We start from the raw sequence: 26,113 nt of genomic DNA, 5'->3' as shown, positions 1-26,113 counted from the left end.
CGCGCATGCCCCGCCCTCTCCTGGCTCCGCACCTCCTCCCTGGCTGCGGGCAGAGAGCCCCGCACCGCCGCAGTGCCTGCAGTCCGGACATCCTGCCGGAGGCACCCACGCCCACATCCAGTCCGCCGGCCGCACCCCTGTTCAGCATGTCTGCCCTCGAGTGGTACGCCCACAAGTCCCTGGGCGACGGCATCTTCTGGATTCAGGAACGCTTCTATGAGTCGGGCAACCGCGCTAATATCTGGCTAGTGCGTGGCTCCGAGCAGGACGTGGTGATCGACACCGGCCTGGGGCTCCGCAGCCTTCCGGAGTACTTGTACTCCTCCGGCCTCTTGCAGGACCGCGGGGCCAAAGAGGACGCGGCGTGCAGGCCGCTGTTAGCCGTGGCCACCCACGTGCACTTCGACCACTCTGGCGGCCTTTACCAGTTTGACCGGGTGGCCGTGCACCATGCTGAGGCCGAGGCACTGGCTCGCGGGGACAACTTTGAGACCGTGACCTGGCTGTCCGACAGTGAGGTGGTGCGGGCGCCCAGCCCCGGCTGGAGGGCCAGGCAGTTCCGAGTGCAGGCGGTGCAGCCCACCCTCGTCTTGCAGGATGGTAATGGGCCCTTCACGGGCGCGCGCTTTTTCATTGAGGGAGGGGATTGGGATGAAACTGCCCAAGGGATGCATGTTGCAGATGTGCGTGACTAAGAGGCTTGTTTTGTCACATCGCAGAAACGCCAGTTTTGTTTCTCCCTTCCCTGAGTAAAAGCCCACTCGACCAGAGCGGAGGCCATCGCAGCCTTCCCTACCAGAGATCCATCAGCTCTGGCACCGTGTAGCAATGCTGAGCCCTCAAAGGAAAGCCGGCCTCACCCCTAGTCAGTTTCCTGTGTAAGGTACTGTAGCGCCACAGACTTGGGACTAGAAATTTCCCATTCTTTTCCCGCACACCTGTTTGACTTTTCCAGGCGCCTTTCAAGCAAGAAGACTTTTAAATTACGCCTCACAGAGTGCATGTTATACTCTGTGCTTTTGAGAATGCTGACTTCGTCTGCTCGGTAACCAGTAACCGTGGGCTGTGAGCAGTTCCCACCTGTAGGCTTAGAAAGCCATTAGAGACTGGTTACGATATGCTTGTGCATCCTTATCTTCCAGATAGATTTCTGTTCTTGATGTTGCTTCACGAGGGAAAAATCGTGATAGGGTACACAAAAAGTGGTATGTATGTCTTGAGTCTTAAACTATGACATATATCCAGTCCGGTTGAAAGCAAGGCCTGTGAAAAATTAATGAGGAAATTATTTACGGTGATAGTGAAGGATGTGGACTATTATCTATATATAGATATTCATTGGCCTCCGACTCTGAGAGATAGGATGGTGTTTAGAAAGAAATTAGTGGAATAAAATAAGAGTAGGACCCCAGTTCTCCCAACCCCATGCAGGCACTTAAGTAATCCAGCTAGTTAGATACAACAGTAATATTTGTATATTAATTTCCTTTATTTTTTGAATACTTTTGCTGACTTCATTATATCCTCACAACACATTTAAAGTGAGGTGAGAGGCCCCCCACCGACACACAATTAAATAGTGTGCCTACAGTGCACAGAGCAAGACAGCTGGCAAAAGCTAGGGTTTGAACCAAGGCATGAGATCAAAGCATGAAAGTCATACTTAAATCCTACCCAATAAATATATTGTGGTAATTCTGAGTAGAATGTAAAACCCCCTTCTTTCCATTCCATTCTTGAAATCATTATAATTGCCACTTTAATTTATTAAAACATTTTTAATGAGGTAGAAAAATCCAGTGGCTGCATTACAATAAGGTTCACTTTATGACCTACCAATATGACAAATAATGAAATATTTTACAAAAATCATTTTATCTTTCAGATGAAATCCTAATCACTCGAGATATAAAAAAAATAGCATGATTCTATACCTCACATTCCACCCAAAAGAGTCTTTCATTAAAAATATAAATCTAGGCCCTGGCCGGTTTGCTCAGTGGTAGAGCCTCGGCCTGGCGTGCAGAAGTCCCGGGTTCGATTCCTGGCCAGGGCGCACAGGAGAAGCGCCCATCTGCTTCTCCACCCCTCCCCCTCTCCTTCCTCTCTGTCTCTCTCTTCCCCTCCCGCAGCCAAGGCTCCGTTGGAGCAAAGATGGCCCCAGAGCTGGGGATGGCTCCTTGGCCTCTGCCCCAGGCGCTAGAGTGGCTCTGGTCGCAACAGAGCTACGCCCCAGATGGGCAGAGCATCGCCCCCTGGTGGGCAGAGCGTCGCCCCCTGGTGGGCGTGCCAGGTGGATCCCGGTGGGGCGCATGCGGGAGTCTGTCTGACTGTCTCTCCCCGTTTCCGGCTTCAGAAAAATACAGAAAGGAAAAAAAAAAAAAAAAAAAATATATATATATATATATATATATATATATATAAATCTAAAGATTAAAGTGGTTTAGATAGTCTTGTATTGTTTAAGATAAAAAAGTATACTTAATGTAATTTAATGTCCTTTTACATTACAGTATGTTTAATATAAATTTAACAATACGTTAAATGTACTTTTAATTACTATACATTTGATTAAACTGGTAATTTTAGAGGTAAGATTTCCATGCAGCTGATGAATGTACATACTAAATTTTTCTGGCGTACAGACCAAAAAATGTTGACATTAGTATTTAAAATATATTTAAATTGGCTAACGAGTAAATCACTTGATTTATTTACTTTTCTTTCTGCCAGCAATAGGAAGTCAATGGTGAAAGAGTGATAGGAATACCTGTTTCATAGATAAAGAGTTCAAGCAGGCCTGAATATCGTGCTTGAGGTCACACAGCCATTTAGGAAAAGAGCTGGGACTAGAATCCAAGTTTTCTAAATACCGGTTGATGGTAGAATTATAGCCTTATAATTATAGGTAGAATTATAGCCTTATAATTATAATTAAAGCATTTTGGAATTGTAAAGGGCCTGTAAGCTACCTGTGTGGTGCTTTAAGCCTTTAAAGGTGTGAAAAGAAAAGTTAATATTTAACAAACACATTGAAGGTGATAATTCTGTGTTATATCGAGAGTTTCTTTTTCTTTAAATTAGGAGCTGAATGCCTCCTCCTCTCAAGTAGTATCTAATTTTCTCTTTTCTCAGGAATATTCTCCTGTCTCTTCTGAATTGTGTGGTCTGCTAACTTGCTATTATTGTAATCCGGATGCCTGGAAGGAGATATAAAATATTTATATTAAAAATTCATACATAGTCAAGCACACATACACCAGCAACACATACATATCCAAACAGCATAAAGTCTTCATTGCTTTGGTTAGGACATAAAGAGGCTGAAGTCATTATCGTATTACACTTGAAGTGAATTGATGGTCACCTGTCTTGGAGAAACAGCAATCTGTACACTGTATTACTAATCCAAAAGCTAACTTATAAATGAGGGACAAGGCGGACAAGGTGAGATCATCATACAGTGCAGCATCTTGACAGGAAAACAACTAGTGAAATAGTATCTTCTTATTAGATAGCAATAAACTTTAGATTGATACAGCACATTCTTATTGAATGGGCATACATTTTGCCTATTTTTCACAATATTCAAGTGATATGAAGTGCAGGCATTTTTGTTTCCATTATGCATATTTAAACAATTTGCTCCGAGTCACCAACATATAGGGTGGGGCAAAAGTAGGTTTACAGTTCATATAGAAAATAATACAATAAATAATAATACAAGAATAAACTGTTTTGCATACTCAGAACTGAAAACCCAGTTTTGTATTAAAACAGTTGTTTCAGATGGACTTGAATCATTTGGGGATGATAAAAAAAACAGATCGAACAAACACATCTAATTTGATTTTCTTTCAAACCCCACTGACATTACTATAAAAGGACTGTGGTTTGCTCATTTTAGGTATTAATCTACATTGACTGAAGAACTGTTTTGCATTCTGGAGAATACTAAATATGTCTGATGACTGAGTCAGCAGTTTTATCCTATTTCAGCATGCGGAGTCAAGAACCAATCCAGTTTGCTCTGCATGAGCCTTGAAAGGTATTAGCAATAGCTGGTACCTTAGTGGCAGCAAAAGCAAGACTACTAAAAAAAAAGGAAGACTACTAAAATAAGTAGAAAAGGTTAAAAGCCATTTGAGAAGCCATTGAACCTCTAGAACCCTTCTGCCTAAGTGAATGCTCATCCAGTTAGTTTGTTCTCTGGAGAGAAAGAGAAAAACAGAGGGGTTTCTTGATTGAGGGATGTTAAGTACTATTGAGCTCAGAGGTTCAGAACTGAAAATAGGAGGAATAAGTGTGTGTGTGTTATTAACACTCCCTACTAATTCCCAGACAAGGACAGCCAGGTTTTTACTACCTCCCACCACCACCTCCTGCCCATAAGAAAGAATCTTATGTGAGATGCTGCCCAGACATAGATGAAAGACTAAGATGCTGACCTCTAAGTAACCCCTGCTTGATCTCTCTACAGTGAAGCCTATATATATATATTAATAGGCACCTTGCATATGTTTCAAGCAGCCTTTTTCATCCTCCACTCTTAGACAACCAAGCATTATTTAAAATCTGGGAAAATCCTTTAACGACATCAAATACTAAAACAGCATAAAGCAACTTGAAAGCGTAGGACTATCATTAATTGCATCAGGGGACTATAGTAGGTATTGCAAGATATCCAAGAGACAATAGGATGCTTTCAAAATAAGCAACAGAGAGAGCACACACACAAAGGGCTATTGGAATTTAAAACGTCAAAAAGTAGAAGATCCAGAAGATAACATTGAGAACTTACAAAAAGAGCAGATAGGCAAAATGGAAACCAGGAGAGAACCAGTAAAGGATCAGTTTAGGAAATCCAACATTGGAATAATAGGAGTACAGATAGAATTTTAAAATAGGAGGAAAAGAAAGCACAGTAGAAATAATTCAAGAAAATATCCTACAGGTGAAGGATATAACTTCCCAGATTGAATAAACCCACAGAGTTTCCAAAAAAATGGAAGAAAACACATCCAACCCAAGCCACATTATTGTAAAGTTTCAGAATACTGGGAATCAAGCTTTCAGAAGCTTAAAAAAGATTATCTGTAAAGAAAGAGCATAAGAGTTTTGGAGCCTGAAAAGAAGTGTTATGCCTTATTTAAATAAAATTGATTTCCAACTTAGAATTCTACATCTATTCCACTAATGACCAAAGTTTCAAAAAATTATTTCCTACATGTGTTACTTTAGAATATACTCAGATAAACCTTTATCCTATTTATTCCCCTCAAAACAAGGAGGTAAACCAAATGGAAGACATGGAATATAGGAGATATAAAACAAGAAAAAGTTGAAAGGAAAAATCAGAATGATGGCAAAGTATGACAGTCTGACAATGATAGCACCCCAGGCATAGAGGGTTCCAGATTGGAACACTTAAATCACTACTTTTTTGGAGGATGAGAGGATGGGAAATGTATACATATGTGGAGAGTGAGAAGTAAGAAAACTATCCTTATGTTTCTTAGTGGAAATCAACAGATAATATAAATATTTAAGATTTTAAAACCAAGTAATGGTTAATACATGAATAAAATCAGTACAGTTTATTTAATTGGCAAATCAAGACTCAAGTATAAACATTATCTAAAGATAACTACATTTAGTAGAGGCAACTACCTGAAAAAAATAGCTAAAATTGTTCAAAGTGGTTTGCCTTCTTGGGAACAGGATTGGATAGAGCCAGAATGGGTCAAAGGACTTTTTTATTTTTTACATTTAACACCTTCTGGAATATTTGATTTGACATATGTATATATACTTTGGTTAAAATGAAATGAAGGAAAAGATCAGGAATGCCAAGATAAGAAAGGGAAAAGGCAAGAAAACTCAGGGACGGCTGGAATCTGGGAACAAGTGGGTCAGGAGTATGTGTGTGTACATTTCATGAGCAGTTCTGACTTGTGTAAGAAAGCTTTTGTTGAAATTATGTGAGCATTATAAGCATATAGAAGGCATTTATAAAGCCACAAGGTAATAGCAGATCTAATGATATTCAGCTACAGTGGTCTTATCAGTTGCTTACAGTTGATATCTGTTTTGCTAGGTAGTGTGTATATATCTTTTCTGTTTCTAAATATTTTGAATATCATCTAGACATAACCTAAGATCAATAAGACTCTACATTAGTAATTCTCCAGAGCTGCTTTTTGAGGGTCAAACTTTCCTTACTCCCTTCCTTTCTTTATACTTATTAAATAATCAGTCTCTAACAGCTATATTATTATATTAAGTCAACTTAGCTATAATTTTTTTTTAACCTTACCTGCCAGTCATGCTGTAAATGGCAATGGTTTGTGATTCCACAGAGGCACCTAAGTCTGGAACAATTATCCTATAAAAGAATCTGGCTCCTTATGACTGGAATGCTGGGAAATTTGGGAGTGATACTATTTCAATGTAATTACTAGGATTCAAGTCAAGACCAGGCAAATCCCTGTTCCTACCTCTAACCTCACTGATCTGTTTTATGTCACTACAATTGATTTTTTTCTGAACATTTTCTACAAATGCAATTATACAGGAGTGGGCAAAAGAAGGTTTACAGTTGTTTATATGAAAAATAGTAACATTAATTAATAAATAATACAAGATTAAACTGTTTACATACAACTGTAAATCTACTTTTGCCCACCACTGTGTAATATATAGTCTTTTTGTGTCTGTCTTTTTTCATCTGGCATGATATTTTGGAGATTCATCCATGTATCGATTAATAATTCATTCCTTTCTATTGCCTAAAAATAATCCATTTATGGACATAACATATCTATTTACCTGTTGAAGAAAATTTGAATCTTTCTAGTCTGGGGCTGTTATGAATAATGTTGCCATGAATATTTGCATATAAGTCTTTGTGTGGATACATGTTTTCATTTTCCTTGATAGATACCTAGGAATACAATTCCTGGGCCTTATAGTAAGTGTATGTTAATTATTTAAGACAGTGTCTGTGGGTCAAATAAGTTTGCAAATATGATGTATATGTTTGCTCGCTTATAGTTTGCATTGGGCGTGGGGGACAGGCTATAAGCTGGTGAAGTCATTATAGCCTAAGGCTTAGTTTTAAGACTAAACTTTTCCCCACACCCTTGACTAATTGCATGATGTAGAGTGGTGCACTCTCATGAGGAATCCCATTATGACTCAGATAAGTGACTTTGTATCAGAGACTGCTTTCTTTGTATATTGGATTAAAGGCTTTGATTTCTACACTATAAAATGAGGCAGACCAGGAGCTTTCTCTCTCTTGGTTCCTGAGATTAGCATTAGAGAGGAGAGCAGAGAAAGGCCATGTGGAGGAGGCCAGGAGAAGCAGCCAAGATGGTGGAGTGCTGTAGGAGAAGCCAGTTTGTGCAGAGAGAAGGAGATGGGAAACAGAAGTGAATAAGGCTGGTGAGGTAGAAACCTTTGATTCTAGGAAACTCGGATAAGTCAGTGGCTTTGGGAGCCCTGAGTGGAAAGGGAAGTGTTTTCCCACTGTGTGTATTTCTCACCTGTCGGGTGCAAGCTAGGATTAAAGGTAATGGCCCACCGGTTCTTGGCTCCGTTGTTTCATTACCATCTGTCCGAATCAAATGCAAACCTGCATGGGCCAGGCTGCTGTGATGGTGGTCGTGGCTACAGGCTTTACAGTGTCTTAAAACTGTTTTTCCAAAGTAGTTATACCATTTTACATTCCCAACTGCATTGTATAAGGGTTCCAGTTTCTCCATTTCTTTCTCAATAGATGTTAGCTATTCTAGTGAGTATGAAGTATTTCGTTGTGATTTAATTTGCATTTTTCTAATGACTAATGATGTTGAACATCCTTCAGGTACTTATTTGCTATTTAAGTATCTTTTTTTTTTTTTACAGGGACAGAGAGAGAGTCAGAGAGAGGGATAGATAGGGACAAACAGGCAGGAACAGAGAGAGATGAGAAGCGTCAATCATTAGTTTTTCGTTGCGACACCGTCGTTGTTCATTGATTGCTTTCTCATATGTGCCTTGACCGTGGGCCTTCAGCAGACTGAGTGACCCCTTGCTTGAGCCAGTGACCTTGGGTTCAAGCTGGTGAGCTTTTTGCTCAAGCCAGATGAGCCTGCACTCAAGCTGGCGACCTTGGGGGTCTCGAACCTGAGTCCTTCGCATCCCAGTCTGACATTCTATCCACTGTGCCACTGCCTGGTCAGGCTAAGTATCTTCTTTATTAAAAGAACTATTAAAATCTTTTCTCCCTTTTAAATGTGAAATTTTTGTTTTCTTATTATGGTATAAGAGTTCTTTATGTATTCTGAATTCAAGTCCTTTATGAAATACACAATTTGTAAATACTCTTAGTGTGTTGCTTATTTTTCATTTTCCTTCCTCCCTCCCTCCCTCCCTCCCTCCCTCCCTCCCTCCCTCCTTCTCTTCTTTCTTTCTTTTGTGACAGAGACAGAGAGAGGGACAAATAGGGACAGACAGGAAAGGAGAGAGATGAGAAGCATCAATTCTTCATTGCGGCTCTTTTGTCTCCTTAGTTGTTCATTGACTGCTTTCTCGTATGTGCCCTGATTGCGGGGGGAGCTACAGCAGAGTGAGTGACCCCTTGCTCAAGCCAGGGACCTTGGGCTTAACAACAACCTTGGGCTTCAAGCCAGAGACCTTAGGGCTCAAGCCAGCAACCATGGGGTCATGTCTATGATCCCACACTCAAGCCAGCAACCTGATGCTTAAGCTGGTGAGCCCTCAATGAAGCCAGATGAGCCCATGCTCAAGCCGGCGACCTCAGGGTTTCGAACCTGGGTACTCTGTGTCCCAATGTGACACTCTATCCACTGCACCACCAACTTGTCAGGCAATTTTTCATTTTCTTAATGGTGTCCTTTTAAGCAAGAAACTTTACAATTTGGATGAAGTCAGTCATTTTTCCTTATGTTTTATGGGGGTTTTTTTAGGTCTTATATAAGAGCTCTGTGTCTAGCCCAAGATCACAAAGATTTTTTTCTAGAAGCTTTTACATTTAGGTTTATGATCCATTTTGAATTAATTTTTGTTAATATTGTGAAGTAACAGTTGAGAGCTTCTGTTTTGCTTATTTGTTTGCATGTGGATATATGAAGAGCTACAGTCTAATTTGTTGAAAAGATTATCCTTTTACCCATTGAATTATTTTGATAGACACCTTTGTCAAAAATCCATTGAACACATGTATGTGTTCCTTTTTGGATTCTGTTCTCTCCCATTAATTATGTATATCATATAGCCAGTACCACACTATCTTGATTATTGTAACTTTATTATAATTCTTAAAATTAGGTAGTGTAAGTCTTTCAACTTTGCACCTCTTTTTCAAAATTATTTTGGCTATTATAGGTCATTTGCAGTCCTATACAAATTTTACAGTCAGGTTTTAAGTTTCTATAAAAAAAAAAGCATATCAAGGTTTTGACTGAGATGCTATTGAATTTCTAGATCTACACTGACCATTACAGATACCACTAGCCACATGTGACTATCCAAACACAAATTTAAATTAACATTGATTAAAATAACTAGACTTATTTCAAGTGCCATTTGCTACATGCTAATAGCTACCATATTGGACAGTGTTGATACAGAATATTTTGATAATCTCAGAAAGTTCTACTAGACATTGCACCTATAGAAAAAAAATGAATTCAGTTATCATCTTAACAATTTTGAGTCTTCCAGTCAATGAGGTGGAATATTTCTCCTTATGTTTATGTCTCCTTTAATTTCTCTTGATAGTATATGATTTTCAGTGTTCGGATAAAACATCTTTTAGTTTCTGTTTTTGTTCCATGTACATTTATAATTTTTATTTTTTAATGTATTGACCTAATATATATCTTCATATAATGTCCCTTTTTTCTCCAGTAATAGTCCTTATTTTATCTGATATTAATATTTTGATATTATAGTCCCTTTAGAGTTGATATATATATGTTATATATAATGTTTTCAACCTATTTTTGTCTTTGATCTTATAGTTCTTATATAGACTGACATATAGCTTGCTTATTATAATCTAGTGCAACATTCTCTGCCTTTGATTAGAATGTTTATCTCACTTATATTTAATGTAATTATTGATATAGTTGTATTTGGGTCTGCCATTTTGTTGTTTTCTGTACTTTTATTTTTTTTTAATTTTATTTTTATTCATTTTAGAGAGGGGAGGGGGGGAAGTAGCGGGAAGCATCAACTGCCATATGTGCCTTGACCAGGCAAGCCTGAGGTTTCAAACCAGCACCTCAGTGTTCCAGGTCAGTGCTTATCCATTGCACCACAACAGGTCACGCTGTTTTCTTTGTCTTATTTCTTGATTATCCCTCTGTTTCTTCTTTATTGTGTTTGTTTCACAAATCCTGATTATTATACTTTAATTCTTCTATTAACTTTGTTAGTGTATTTCTTTGATTTTACTTCTATGTATGTGTATTTGCACTAGAAATAAGTGTGAAAACTTTTAACTTAGGATGATTTACATAGGTTAGTACTTATTTAACCCAGTAAAATAGAAATTTTGCACTCATATAAGCTCAATTTTCTCTCACTATCAAAGCCTGGGAAGAGTCTGAGATTCTACCCTACTTGCAAGTTAGTAAATTAGTCTGCCACAGTTTAATGGATTCTTACAGAAGACATGATGTTCCTGGATTAGAAATTAAGGACAGTTTATTATAGCAGTTGCAGCCACCAGAGCATTATCATTTATACCAATTCCTTAGATTCTACAGGCTGACAAACCAAGGGGTAAAAATATAATACTGTTCACTAGAGCAGTATTCATGAATTGTGTCATGAGGATGCTGGTACTGCGGATGGTCTGAAAAATAAAAGTTTGTGGTCATTAAGTTTGAGAAAGTATGCAACCATATCTCCCTCATATCTAGCACAGTGTGCATTACTATGCTAAAGAAGGCTTGCAGAAAAAGAAAGCTGCTGAATTTTCTTTGAAGTCTCAAAAATTATATGACCACAGAATCTTCTTTTCTTCTTTCTTTTATTTATCATAACAATGTGCAGAAATAATGTTCCACGTTACTCACTTTGGCAAACACTGGTCTAGCAAACAATAGAAAGGAAATTCAGGCAACTTATTTATTTTTAGTTTTATGTTTTTACTGATTTTTAGAGAGAAGGGAAGGGAGACAGAGAGCAAGAGAGAGAGAAACACCAAGTTGTCTAACTTTTTATTCCACTTATGGAATTTTATTCCATGTCATCATTGGTTGTTTTTTGTCTGTGCCCTGACTGGGGATTGAGCCCACAACCTTGGCATGTTGGGATGATGCTCTAACCAACTGAGCTACCTGGCCAGGGCCTAGGCAACTTAGTTTTAAATCATCAATAAGAAAAATGGTATTTTGTCTGACCAGCCGGTGGCGCAGTGGATAGAGCATCGGACTGGAATGCAGAGGACCCAGGTTCGAAAGCCCGAGGTGGCCGGCTTGAGCGCGGGCTCATGCAGCATGAGTGTGGGTTTGCTGGCTTGAGCGTGGGGTCATAGACATGACCCTATGGACACTGGCTTGAGCCCAAAGGTTGCTGGCATGAAGCCCAAGGTCGCTGGCTTGAACCCAAGGTTCCTGGCTTTACAAGGGGCCACTAGCTCTGCTATATAGCCCCCCAGTCAAGGCACATATGAAACTGCAATCAATGAGCAACTAAAGAGCTGCAACGGTGAATTGATGCTTCTCATCTCTCTCTCTTCCTGTCTGTCTGTCCCTGTCTGTCTTTCTGTCTCTCTCTATGTCTCTGTTACAAAAAAAAAAGAAAAATGGTATTTTAAAAATAAAACTATAAAGTAAGTGTCATCCTTCCCAACCTCTTTGAAACCATTTAAAGTTCTTCTATTCTTTAAGTAACTGAAGTCATATGTGCAACACGCTTATCTGTAAACTCTTTTTCCTTTTGTAGGGGATATAATCAACCTCGGTGACCGACAGCTCACTGTTATGCACATGCCCGGTCACTCCAGGGGCAGTATTTGCTTACATGACAAAGACCGAAAGATTCTCTTCAGTGGAGACGTTGTGTATGATGGATCACTGATTGATTGGCTCCCATACAGCAGGATAAACGACTATGTTGGAACCTGTGAACGTCTGATAGAGCTTGTGGACAGAGGTCTGGTGGAGAAGGTGCTTCCTGGGCACTTCAATACCTTTGGCGCTGAAAGGCTCTTTCGATTGGCTTCTAACTATATTGCAAAAGCTGGGATATGTCATAAATTTTCAACTTTTGCCGTAAGATCTCTTGCAAGTTTAGCCCTACGTGTAACAAATTCTAGGACCTCACCCTAGTATCTATACTTATAACACATTTAGATTAATTCTATAAATTAATCCCATTCACTTTGTGCTGGTTAAAAATGATTAATGGTGAGCATTTGAAAAAGTGCCATTATACTACTGTTGTATATTAGAGAAAAAAGATTGAGAATGAATAAGCCAAAAAAGGAAGTTCTTAGTTTAATTTTTTTTCTTTCTTCCAAATAATAAACCTCTTAAGTGAGACTATAATTTTCCAAAGCTGTCATCTTATAATATTTGCTCTAAAATTAACAAAATATATGGGAAAACAAGGAGGCATTTTGTAGTAAAAGAACTGTCCTTGCCTCTGTCCAGATGACCTAGAAAAAGGGCATAAAAAGTGTTATGCTTATACTCCGAACTTGATATTTTTAGTATATTATTTAAAGGTAAAGGTTCTTGGGTTTAAAATACATTAGAACTTGATACAAACATATAAACTAAGATTTAATAATAATAGCTAAAACAATCCATTGTTATGATACAGAATTTTTATGCTTTGTTTTATTTATTCTTAATGTAGTTATCACATACATTATAAATTGTATAATTTTACATACAAAAGTACAATGAATTTTGTTTTATTACAAAGCTTTAAATGTAAATTGCAGAGTACTTCAAAGTAAAAAGATGATATATATTGTTGTTTGTTATTATATATGTGTAATATTTTTAATCATAAAAGTGAAATTCAAATGTCTGTAATCTAACTACAAATTGTCATATTTCTCAAAAGGACACTGTCAGGCAAACCTCAAAAATATACAATTGAGAATAATTTTTTTATTATATCCTATTTTAATATTAACAGTTATAAACAAAATTTTTCTTGTGAAGTAGCTTCAGTATATGTCATATTTTATAGTATCAAAACAACTACAGACATCTACAACATCCTGATCAAAACCATTCTTTTATTTAACATAACATACATATGTACCACAGAAGGCTTTTCAAATTAATTGCAAAGTGTGCATTAGATGCTGACTTAGAGTGAATTGCCTTTTTAATCCTGATTCACAACACCTATTCCTGTTCAGTATTTTTTGTCTTAAATGAAATGAAGTCTACATTTGTACAGTTATAGGAAAGTTATACCAATAGTTAGTAAAATGTTTTGGTTTGGTGCTCTTAGTAATTTCTTTTAAAACCTTTCGGAATATTTCATAAAGGTTTTTTTAAAAAAGTTTTTTCATTGCCTTTTTAGTATTGACATATCTAAGACTAAACTGAAATAACTTTGGAAATCAGATTTTTAGGTTTTAGGAAGGTCCAGCAATTGATTTCTGAAAAATGTTGGAACTTTTCCTAACCTAAAGCCACCGAGGTTCTTTCGTTTTTTATTCACTCAATACACACATGCACACACACCCACATGCATACACACAGTCACATACATACATGCACAGCATTGTGCTAAAGACTGGAAACACAAAAAGTCAAAGAGATTAACTAGATTCTAGCTGGAAATAGAAAGCAAAATATGAATAATATTATATACAGATTGAAGTTGATACAAATTACACATGAGTGTCAGGGACATAAATGGAGGGATGTGAAATTTAGTTAGGGAAAAGTTTTTGGAGGAGGGATTTTTGATTTGGAAAGATGATTTGTTAAGTGGTCAAGATAGGAAACAAAAAGATGCAAGATAGGGATGGAAGCATTGCTGTCTGAGTAAGTTATTCCCTGTGACAGTTTAAATTTCATTTTCAGAAAGCTCAGATTTTTCCAAGACCAAGTATTGAGTATGAAAAAAATGAGATTGTGATTGTGTATAGAAGAATCATCCTGAATGACAGACAAGCTGTACTGCCACATGAGACCAAATGAACTTTTACTTAAAGTCAGTAAGGAGGCCATGATTGTTCAAATGTAGACTGTCATAGGTGTTTCTCTATGGTAGTCTCAAGATAGTAGGTCTGTTTCAGCTGATAGTGCAACATCAAGAATATAAATTTGGTTCAGGGCAACTACAGATAATCACTTAATGAGCCTTAAATATAGCCATTATTTTTATATCAGTAGCACAAAAGAAACCAAAAGTCCTTAACCATTGACCATTTTATCATACTTTTTTTTAAATCAGGGTATAGTAGGCACTAATTTTTAAACCTGATGAAGGCTTTATTTCTTAAAAGTGCAATTCTTCAAAACACATTGATTTTATTTTAATTTTTTTCCATTTTTCCAATTGTACCAAAACATAAAATTGTGATAATTTACTACTGCTTCAATATGAATAAATTGGGGAAAGCATCTATCATTCATTTAGTGCCCATGCCATGAATTGAAAAATGTGCATTATTTAATTTAATCCTGGCCCAGTGCCGAGAAGAAATTGACCAGCTTCCCACAACACAACTCTGGACAGAGCTGGTGATTGAACATAGGTCTGTCTGCCACCCAGCTGCGCTCTTGCGCTTAGACCCGCACAATAACAGGAAATTGGCAAAGTGTATTTTTACTTTCCAAGATGCCACATGTGCCAAGAAGAAATCAAGTGATGTTAAAGCATAATCTTAGCGTATTTTAAAAAAAGCTTTAAAAATATATATATATCACCCTGACAGTGACCCTTGTTGTAATTTGTTTTTTTAAATGATAGCATGTAAATGTACTTCAAAGTTGTCAAAAATAGAAGACATTTAGAAATAATTTTTATTTTTATTGTTAATAACTGAATCTTTGGAAATTCATTTTCCCTATTATTTCCTTTTAAATGAAAGGTCTTAAACAAAAACCTTGTATGTTATTCTGATATAGATGAATAAATGATGATGTGTAGTTCTTACATGGTTAGTAATATGAATGTGACATGTACAAGTTGTTATCATACTTTTCAGATAAATGTAAGTAAATATTTGTGTGACTAATATTAAAATGGACATTTTATTTCAGTCTCTGGTATTTTTTTATAATGTTAACAAATTCCCATTTAATTTCTTGCAAGGGTATTTCCTATATGATGTGCAGTTTTGAAAAGCTGGTAATAAATCTCTAAACCATGGCACAGGGAGGGCACCTTTCTCATGGGAAATTTCATGCCCGTGGTAGGTAGAAAGGGGGAGGTCAGAGACCTCTTCCTATATTCAATTTCTCTCATTGCTTTCAGCTCAATCAGTATGCCAAATGGGATATTTTGGGTAGTGTAGTCTGATTCCCTTCATTACTTACTGGAAAAATGGGTAAATTATATGAACAGGTTATTCATAGAAGAGGAAATGCAAAGGGCCAATAAACATATAAAGTTATGTTGGAACTCAGTAGTAATCAGGGAAATGCATATTTATATAATAATATAGCTTCACCAGATTGGGAAATTTTGAGAATATGGAATGTTGGCAAGGATAAGTGGATATTTTTTACTGTGCTACTAGGAGTGTAAACTGTTCCAAACATTTGTAGGAGTGGGGAGAGGGTCAATTTTGGAATAGGATTTAGCACATTCTGGGTTAAGAATGGAGACTGAGCATACACCTTAACTTCTGCTTCCTTTTGAAACAGTAAAATAACAGGCATTTTTTTTAATAGCATAAACTAGCAAGAACAACAAGAATGGTAAAAGAAACAATAGCATCAACATTTTGGACACTGGAAAGCTGATAGATCAATAAAAATTAATTTGGCAAACCCAAGCTGAAAACAGGAATGAGGAAAGCCAAGAAGCAATTTTATTACTACAACTCTCCCTTAAAAAGGCATAAAAATGTATAGTACTAGGTGTCTCTAAAACTTGGGGTGAAAGTCTTTTTGATTCAGATTGTGTTTATGATTTATTACTACTAAGCAATTCCATACTACTAAGCAATTTGCTGTCCTCATCTCAGGAAAGACTGGAGGCTAATTTAGATTTACCATGAAGTTAATCTTTAGCCTCAGGGCCTACAATCCACTGGGACCCCTTCCAAAGTCCTGGAAGGGGCCCAAGAAATGTGTTTAAATGGTCATTTTAATTTGCAAAACAGTTATTTTTATTCTTTCTCTTAAAGCCCCTAAATTGCATAAATTTCTGGTCCCACAAAACTAGCATCTACTCCTAAGTAGAGGATTATTATGTAGGTAGAGTAGGGTAAAACAGGTCTCTACTCGGAGGAAACCAGACCTTGTTAAGCTTGGGTTCTATGTTTAAAAAAAAAGGAATTAAGCAAAGGTTTATGTACAATGAAAGACTGCATATTAAATATTCACATGCCCAGATGTCTCCAACCTAGCTCAAGATTAGCTTAGCTGGCAGCTAAGAGTATATATACTCACAGGCAAGAGAATAAAAAAAGGTTTTCTTAGAAATGTGAATCCCAAACATAAAACCAAATGATATGTAATCTGGAGTCCCCAAGGAAAGGGTCCATTGGGATCACCCTATAGTGCAGGGGTCCCCAAACTTTTTACACAGGGGGCCAGTTCACTGTTCCTCAGACTGTTGGAGGGCCGGACTATAAAAAAAACTATGAACAAATTCCTATGCACACTACACATATCTTATTTTAAAGTAAAAAAACAAAACGGGAACAAATACAATATTTAAAATAAAGAACAAGTAAATTTAAATCAACAAACTGACCAGTATTTCTTTTTTTTATATACATAAAGTTTTATTAATTTTAATGGGGTGACATCAATAAATCAGGGTACATATATTCAAAGAAAACATGTCACGGTTATCTTGTCACTCAATTATGTTGCATGACCATCACCCAAAGTCAGATTGTCCTCCGTCACCCTCTATCTAGTTTTCTTTGTGCCCCTCCCCCTCCCCCTCTTCCTCCTTCCCTCCCCCCACCATAACCACCACACTCTTGTCCATATCTCTTAGTCTCGTTTTTATGTCCCACCAATGTATGGAATCATGCAGTTCTTGTTTTTTTCTGATTTACTTATTTCACTCCGTATAATGTTATCAAGATCCCACCATTTTGTTGTATATGATCCGATGTCATCATTTCTTATGGCTCAGTAGTATACCATAGTGCAGGGGTCCCCAAACTACGGCCCACGGGCCACATGCGGCCCCCTGAGGCCATTTATCCGGCCCCCACCGCACTTCCGGAAGGGGCACCTCTTTCATTGGTGGTCAGTGAGAGGAGCATAGTTCCCATTGAAATACTGGTCAGTTTGTTGATTTAAATTTACTTGTTCTTTATTTTAAATGTTATATTTGTTCCCGTTTTGTTTTTTTACTTTAAAATAAGATATGTGCAGTGTGCATAGGGATTTGTTCATAGTTTTTTTAATAGTCTGGCCCTCCAATGGTCTGAGGGACAGTGAACTGGCCCCCTGTGTAAAAAGTTTGGGGGCCCCTGTCATAGTGTATATGTTCCACATCTTCTTTATCCAGTCATATATATATATATATATATATATATATATATATATATATACACATATATACATATATATACACACACATATATATACATATATATATATTTTTTTTTTTTACTGTGATTAAAGCCTTTAAGCAAACTCTTGGCGAATACAACAAGAATTCATAAAAGAGTAGTGTCCTTAACATGTTCACCAAGTCCAAGTTGGCACCAACACCATTCCAAATCCCTGCGAATGCAACCCAACCCCAATTCAGTCCGTTAGGAGCTATCACAAAAATAGGAGTCAAGTAAAAGTCCACATCCAGGAAAAGTCCGCATGGCACTGGAATTGTCACAATTTTATATATACTTTGCAGCTCACGCCCAAGTCCCAATGTCCGCTGCTTCTAGCTGGTAATGATTCAGGAAAAGCCATCTGCAGCATGTGTGGAGATGGAGCCTCTGTTCTCCTCTGCCTGGAGAGATGAGACTAGGTTGCTTTTCCCTGGAGCTCTGCAATTGTGGCATGGTAAAGAGAACCTTGGGATACACTAAGCTGGGTGGCAAAGGTAAATTCACAATAGAAGTTGGCAAAAAGGGGGAGAGGGAGCTCTAAATTAGGAGTAGGTCCCAGCCTGAAATATGACTGGGGCAATGAGGTAGGAGGAATAAAGGAAACACTATATATTGAACAAAGCAGCAGAAAATAGGAATATCAACACCCACAACAGAGATCTTTGAAGGAAGAATAAAAAACCTGACTATTCAGGCAAGACATATTTAAGTGGCCCTTGTGCAAATGAGATCAGATTACCTGCTTCTTGGAAGAAATACCCTAGGCTCATCCACAGTGTCGTAGATGGGGCCGACGACTCTGGGCACCTTCAGCGTTCAGTGGCAAACCCCAGCATTCTGGGCAAGTCTTCTATTGAAGGGCTTTTTGGTTGTTTCCATGTCTTGGCCACTGTGAACACTGCTGCAATGAACATGGGGCTACATGTGTCTTTACGTATCAATGTTTTTGAGTTTTGGGGGTATATATCCAGTACAGGGATTGCTGGGCCATAAGGTAGTTTTACATTCAGTTTTTTGAGGAACCACCATACTTTCTTCCATAATGGTTGTACTACTTTACATTCCCACCAACAGTGAATGAGGGTTCCTTTTTCTCCACAGCCTCTCCAACATTTGCTATTACCTGTCTTGTTAATAATAGCAAATCTAACAGGTGTGAGGTGGTATCTCATTGCAGTTTTGATTTGCATTTCTTTAATAACTAATGAAGATGAGCATCTTTTCATATATCTGTTGGCCATTTGTATTTCTTCCTGGGAGAAGTGTCTGTTCATGTCCTCTTCCCATTTTTTTATTGGATTGTTTGTTTGTTTGTTGTTGTTTTATGAGTTCTTTGTAAATTTTGGATATTAGGCTCTTATCTGAGCTGTTGTTTGAAAATATCATTTCCCATTTAGTTGGCTGTCTGTTTATTTTTCTGTCAGTTTCTCTTGCTGAGCATAAACTTCTTAGTCTGATGTAGTCCCATTCATTTATTTTTGCCTTCACTTTTCTTACCTTTGGAGTAAAATTCATAAAATGCTCTTTAAAACCCAGGTCCATGAGTTTAGTACCTATGTCTTCTTCTATGTACTTTATTGTTTCAAGTCTTATATTTAGGTCTTTGATCCATTTTGAATTAATTTTAGTACAAGGGGACAAAGTGTAGTCCAGTTTCATTCTTTTGCATGTGGCTTTCCAGATTCCCAGCACCATTTGTTGAAGAGACATTCTTTTCTCCATTGTGTGTTGTTGGCCCCTTTATCAAAAATTATTTGACTATATATATGTGGTTTTATTTCTGGGCTTTCTATTCTGTTCCATTGGTCTGAGGGTCTATTTTTCTGCCAATACCATGCTGTTTTGATTATCGTGGCCCTATAATATAGTTTGAAGTCAGGTATTGTAATGCCTCCAGCTTCATTCTTTTTCTTAGGATTGCTTTGGCTATTTAGTGTTTTTTATAGTTCCATATAAATCTGATGATTTTTGTTCCATTTCTTTAAAAAATGTCATAGGAATTTTTATGGGAATTGCATTAAATTTATAAATTGCTTTGGGTAATATGGCAATTTTGATTATATTTATTCTTCCAATCCAAGAACAAGGAATATTTTTCCATCTCATTGTATCTTTTCCGATTTCCTTTAACAATGCTTTGTAGTTTTCGTTATATAGGTCCTTTACATTCTTTGTTATGTTTATTCCTAGGTATTTTTTTGTTGTTGTAATCGTGAAGGGGATTATTTTTTTGAGTTTGTTTTCTAATATTTCATTGTTGGCATATAAAAAGGCTATGGAGCCTGACCAGGTGGTGGCGCAGTGGATAGAGCGTCGGACTAGGATGCAGAAGGATCCAGGTTCAAGACCCCAAGGTCACCAGCTTGAGCGCAAGCTCATCTGGTTTGAGCAAAAAAGGCTCACTGGCTTGGACCCAAGGTTGCTGGCTCCAGCAAGGGGTTGCTCGGTCTGCTGAAGGCCCACGGTCAAGGCACATATGAGAAAGCAATCAATGAACAACTAAGAAGTCGCAACACGCAACGAGAAACTAATGATTGATGCTTCTCATCTCTCTCCGTTCCTGTCTGTCTGTCCCTGTCTATCTCTGCCTCTGTAAAAAAAAAAAAAAAAAAAAAAAGGCTATGGACTTTTTTATGTTAATTTTGTATCTTGCAACCTTATTGTATTGGTTTATTGTTTCTAGTAATCTTTTTGTGGAGTCTTTGGGGTTTTCGATGTATAGGATCACATCATCTGCAAAAAGTGATACATTTACTTCTTCTTTTCCGATATGGATGCCTTTTATTTCTTTCTCTTGTCTGATTACTCTGCACAGAATTTCTAGCACTACGTTAAATAAGAGTGGAGAGAGTGGACAAACCTGTCTTGTCCTTGATTTAAGGTGGAAAGTCCTCAGTTTTATGCCATTTGATATGATGTTGGCTGATGGTTTATCATATATAGCCTTTATTATTTTCCTTCTATACCCATTTTGTTGAGTGTCTTAAACATAAAATTGTGTTGTATTTTATCAAATGCCTTTTCTGTATTTATTGATAAGATCATGTGGTTTTTGTTCTTTGTTTTGTCGATATGGTGTATTACGTTAACCGTTTTACGTATGTTGAACCATCCTTGAGATTCTGGGATGAATCCCACTTGCTAATGATGTATTATTTTTTTAATATGTTGTTGTATTAGATTTGCCAGTATTTTGTTTAGTATTTTAGCATCTGTATTTATTAGAGATATTGGTCTGAAATTTTCTTTTTTTGTGCCGTCCTTGCCTGGTTTTGGTATGAGAGTTATGTTGGCCTCATAAAATGTGTTTGGAAGTATTGCTTCTTCTTCAATTTTTTGGAAGACTTTGAGTAGAATAGGATCAAAGTCTTCTTTGAATGTTTTATAGAATTCACTAGTATAACCATCTGGGCCTGGACTTTTAATTTTGGGGAGTTTTTTAATGGTTTTTTTCTATTTCCTCCCTGCTAATTGGTCTGTTTAGGCTTTCTGCTTCTTCATGACTCAGTCTAGGAAGGTTGTATTGTTCTAGGAATTTATCCATTTCTTCTAGATTGTTGAATTTGGTGGCATATAGTTTTTCGTAGTATTCTATAATTCTTTGTATATCTATGATGTCTGTGGTGATTTCTCCTCTTTCATTTTGGATTTTGTTTATGAGTCCTTTCTCTGTTTTACTTGGTGAGTCTTGCCAAGGGTTTGTCAATTTTGTTGATCTTTTCAAAGAACCAGCTCCTTGTTTTATTATTTTTTTCCATAATTTTTCTGTTCTCTATTCCATTTATTTCTGCTCTGATTTTTATTATTTCCTTTCTTCGGCTGGTTTTGCGTTGTCTTTGTTCTTCTTTTTCTAGTTCTTTAAGGTGTGAAGTTAAGTGGTTCACTTGGGCTCTCTCTTGTTTGTTCATATAGGCCTGAAGTGATATGAACTTCCTTCTTATTACTGCTTTTGCTGCATCCCAGAGATTCTGATATGTGGTATTGTCATTTTCATTTGTCTGTATATATCTTTTGATCTCTGCATTTATTTCTTCTTTGACCCATTCATTTTTTAAAAGTATGTTGTTTAGTTTCCACATTTTTGTGGGGATTTTTCCTCTTTTTTTGCAGTTGAATTCTAGTTTCAAGGCTTTATGATCAGAAAATATGCTTGGTACAATTTCAATTTTTCTGACTTTGCTGATGTTATTTTTGTGGCCCAACATATGGTCAATTCTTGAGAATGTTCCATGTACACTAGAGAAAAATGTATGCTCTGTCGCTTTGGGATGAAGTGTCCTGTAGATATCTATCATACCCAGGTGCTCTAGTGTTTTGTTTAAGGCCAATATATCTTTATTGATTTTCTGTTTGAATAAATGATCTAGAGCCATCAGCAGTGTATTGAGGTCTCCAAGTATGATTGTATTTTTGTTAGTTTTTGTTTTTAGGTCAATAAGTAGCTGTTTTATATATTTTGGTGCTCCTTGATTTGGTGTATAAATATTAAGGATTGTTATATCTTCTTGATTCAGTATCCCTTTAATCATTATGAAATGACCATTTTTGTCTCTGAGTACTTTTGCTGTCCTGTAGTCAACATTATCAGATATGAGTATTGCTACACCTGCTTTTTATTGGATGTTATTTGCTTGGACTATTGTTTTCCAGCCTTTCACTTTAAATTTGTTTTTATCCATGTTGCTTAGATGAGTTTCTTGTAGGCAGCATACAGTGGATTTTCTTTTTTAATCCATTCTGCTACTTTGTGTCTTTTTATTGGTGAATTTAATCCATTTACATTTAGCTTAATTATTGACACTTGTGGGTTCCCTATTGCCATTTTATAAATTGCTTTCTGTTAGTTTTGTATCTTGTTTGATTTTTTCTTTTGTTTTTCTATTATTTGTTTTTGTTTGTTTGTATTCCATACTTCTTTCCTCTGTTGCTACCTTTTTTAAGTCATGTGCTTCTGTGGTGGTTTTTTCAAGGGTGGTTACCATTAAGTAATGAAAAGGGTACCTACCATATTCGTTGTAGTACCCTATCTTATGAGTGTTTCTGCAGTTCATCATCCTTTGCTACTGTTAATCTCCGTCCTTTCCCCCTTTTTTTTGTTTTTGTTGTCACAGTTTAAATTTGGTTTTATTGTGTTCTTGGTGGAGCTTTTACTTGTTGTTTGTTTTTTTTTTGTTCTTTGAATCTGGTTGGAAAACCCCCTTTACTATTTCCTGGAGTGGGGGTTTTCTGATGATAAATTCCCTCATCTTTTCTGTATCTGTGAATGTTTTTATTTCTCCTTCATATTTGAAGGATAGCTTTAATGGGTGTAGTATTCTTGGCTGAAAGTTCCTCTATTTTAGGGCTTTAAATATTGGGGTCCACTCTCTTTTAGCTTGTATGGTTTCTGCTAAGAAATCTGATGATAATCTAATAAGCTTTCCTTTATATGTTGTATTCTTTTTTTCCCTGGCTGCCTTGAGAATTTTTTCTTTGTCGTTGGTTTGTGCCATTTTCATTATGATGTGCCTTGGAGTAGGTTTGTTGTAGTTAAGAAAACTCGGTGTTCTGTTGCTTCTTGAATTTGAGACTTTAGTTCTTTTCACAGGCTTGGGAAGTTCTTGTCTATTATTTGTTTTAATATATTCTCCATTCCATTTTCTCTCTCTTCTCCCTCTGATATACCTATTATTCTTATGTTATTCTTTTCGATGGAGTCAGACAATTCCTGTAGGGCTTTCTCATTTTTTTAAAATTTTTGAGTCTCTCTCTTCTTCTCTCTGTTGTGCCTGAAGTTGCTTGTCTTCTATGACACTTATCCTACCTTCTATCTGACTTGTTTTATTAGCTTAGCTAGTTACCTCATTTTTCAGTTCATGAATTGAGTTTTTCATCTCTGATTTGTTTTTATAATTTCAATTTTTTTGGTAATATATTCTTTGCGTTCGTTGAATTGTTTTCTGAGCTCTCTAAATTGCGTTTCTGTGTTTTCTTGTATATCTCTGAGTATTTTTAGGATTTCTATTTTAAATTCTCTGTCATTTAGCTCCAAGATTTCCAATATATTAAATTTTTTCTCCATAGATTTTTCCACATCTATCTGTGCTACTTCTCTCTCTTTTGTATCCATGATCTTCGATTTCCTTTTTCTTAATGTCATCTGAGGGTGGTCTTGTTGATAGCACTAATGAGAATTAATACAGAATAAAAAGTAAAAAAAATAAATAAAATGGAAAAAAATTTGGAAAAAACCCACAAAAAACCCCAATAATAATTTACTATCCCCCCTTTTTTTCTTCCCCTTCTCTCCCTTCCTCCTTAGGAAAATATCATGATGAACTGTGAATTACATTATGCTAAATGGAACAAAAACTGCTTATAACGGAGGGCCTGAGTTGGGGGGAAGTGTTCAAGGGGCAAAAAAGGAAGTAGGGACACACAAAATACAAAAAAGGAAAAAATTTTTATCAAGTATAAAATGATTTGCTTGTAAGTGATGGTCGACTAAGAGAAATAATGAAAGGGATAAGAGGGAAACAGGAAAAAGGGGAAAAAATAACTATTGTATTAAGTGGAGCAAAAACTAAATAGAATGGTGATCCTGGGTTGGGGGGAATGCTAATGAGTTAAAATGCGAGGTAAAAAGCACCCAAAATGCCACAAAAAAACCCTTGAGTCCCAAATTAAATAATTTGTTTGTGATTGAGGATTGAATGAGAGGAAAAGTAAAAGGAGAAAAGAATAAACTAATAGAGAAGGAAAATAAGAAAAAAGGGAAAAGGAAAAGAAGAAGAAAAAAACACAAAAAGAGAGAGAGAGAGAGAGAATTAATGGTTTTGGAGTGTAACCCTCATGGAGAGTAAGAAGGAAGAAAAGAAATAAAATGTAACACTTATGGGTAGTGTAGTTCAAGAAGAGGACAGAGTAAGACGGGCAGAGAATAAAAGGACCAAGGTGGAGGAAATAGAAATAATAATAATAAAGGCAAGAAGATGAAAGAAAAAAAAATAGTGGAGCAAGTTATAAAGTCTGTGGATTTTTCTTGATTTTGAGAGGTTAACTTCTTCCTTTTTTTTCCTCTCCCTCTTCCTGGTTGGTGTCTCTGTACCCCAGGCTCTGCCCCTGTGGCACGCTTAGGTAGAGATTTGCAGTTGATGAGACTCTATGGCAGGGGTCCCCAAACTTTTTTCACAGGGGGCCAGTTCACTGTGCCTCAGACCATTGGAGGGCCGGACTATAAAAAAAACTATGAACAAATCCTTATGCACACTGCACATATTTTATTTTAAAGTAAAAAGACAAAACTGAAATAAATACAATATTTAAAATAAAGAACAAGTAAATTTAAATCAACAAACTGACCAGTATTTCAATGGGAACTATACTCTTCTCACTGACCACCAATGAAAGAGGTGCCCCTTCCAGAAGTGCAGCAGGGGCCGGATAAATGGCCTCAGGGGGCCGCATGCGGCCCGTGGTCCGTAGTTTGGGGACCCCTGCTCTATGGCGATGTCATATATTAGGCTTCAGTCCCGTTGGTAGTCAAGGGTTGTTAGTGTTTGCAGGCTCCAACAATGAGAGAGTCCCTTTTCCCGGAGCCTCTCTCCTAGTTTCTCCTTTCTGAATTAGCAGCCTGATGATCCAGCTATGAGGCTGCCACTGCCTTTGCCTTTACCTTCAGTGTGTGGAACTCCCAGACACTCCAAGGATAGATTTTTCTGTCTCTCGTTGATGAACTTGTTGAAATTTTCGGGAGATTTGTCGGTCGCCCTCCTCACGGCGCCATTTCTCTGACGTCTCAACAAATGGACCAGTATTTCAATGGGAACTATGAGCCTGCTTTTGGCTAATGAGATGGTCAATGTCCGGTTTCATATTTGTCACTGCTAGCCGTAACAATGATATGACACATTTCCGGAGCTGTGAGGCATGCGTCCAGCATCACCGGAAGTAGTACTGTATGTGAGCGACTTTGTACTTTGTGGATGCATCCTGTGCTCCTCTCATTGACCACCAATGAAAGAGGTGCCCCTTCCGGAAGTGCGGCAGGGCTGGATAAATGGCCTCAGGGGGCCGCATGTGGCCCACGGGCCGTAGTTTGGGGAACCCTGCTATAGTGCATCCTACAATTGCTGATTCACCCTTCCTCACCACTTTCACACAGTCATGTGTCATCAGAAACATACAAACTAAGACAATGAGATAATACTACATACCTATAAGAATGACCCAAATCCAAGACACTGATAACCCCAAATGTTGTCAAAGCTGTGGAACAATAGGAAATCTCTGTCATGGCTGATGGTAATACTTTTAAAATAGCACAGCCATTTCAGAAGACAATAGGCAGTTCTTTTAAAACTAAACATGTTCTTACCATATTTCATTGAAAGA

The 26,113-nt window shown here is 37.2% G+C and overlaps 1 protein-coding gene across 1 annotated transcript; it reads left to right on the top strand.

The window, feature by feature from the left end:
• The first annotated feature begins 17 nt into the window (after positions 1-17).
• On the top strand, positions 18-15,239 carry MBLAC2 (metallo-beta-lactamase domain containing 2). The gene is made up of 2 exons (XM_066273799.1): positions 18-600; positions 11,962-15,239. Exons 1-2 carry the CDS (start codon positions 147-149, stop codon positions 12,345-12,347), a joined length of 840 nt encoding a protein of 279 aa, XP_066129896.1. The 5' UTR covers positions 18-146; the 3' UTR covers positions 12,348-15,239.
• Positions 15,240-26,113: the final 10,874 nt, after the last annotated feature.

The sequence above is a fragment of the Saccopteryx bilineata genome, chromosome 4 (assembly GCF_036850765.1).
Source record: "Saccopteryx bilineata isolate mSacBil1 chromosome 4, mSacBil1_pri_phased_curated, whole genome shotgun sequence".
Lineage (NCBI taxonomy): Eukaryota > Metazoa > Chordata > Mammalia > Chiroptera > Emballonuridae > Saccopteryx > Saccopteryx bilineata.
This window is presented reverse-complemented; position numbering and strand designations above follow the sequence as displayed.

What these genes read in the sequence shown, in the direction of transcription:
- MBLAC2 (XM_066273799.1), top strand. Translation starts at nt 147, where the DNA reads ATGTCTGCCCTCGAGTGGTACGCCCACAAGTCCCTGGGCGACGGCATC. An exon ending in CACCCTCGTCTTGCAGGATG is followed by an intron (nt 601 to 11,961) that starts GTAATGGGCCCT and finishes TTCCTTTTGTAG; the next exon opens with GGGATATAATCAACCTCGGT.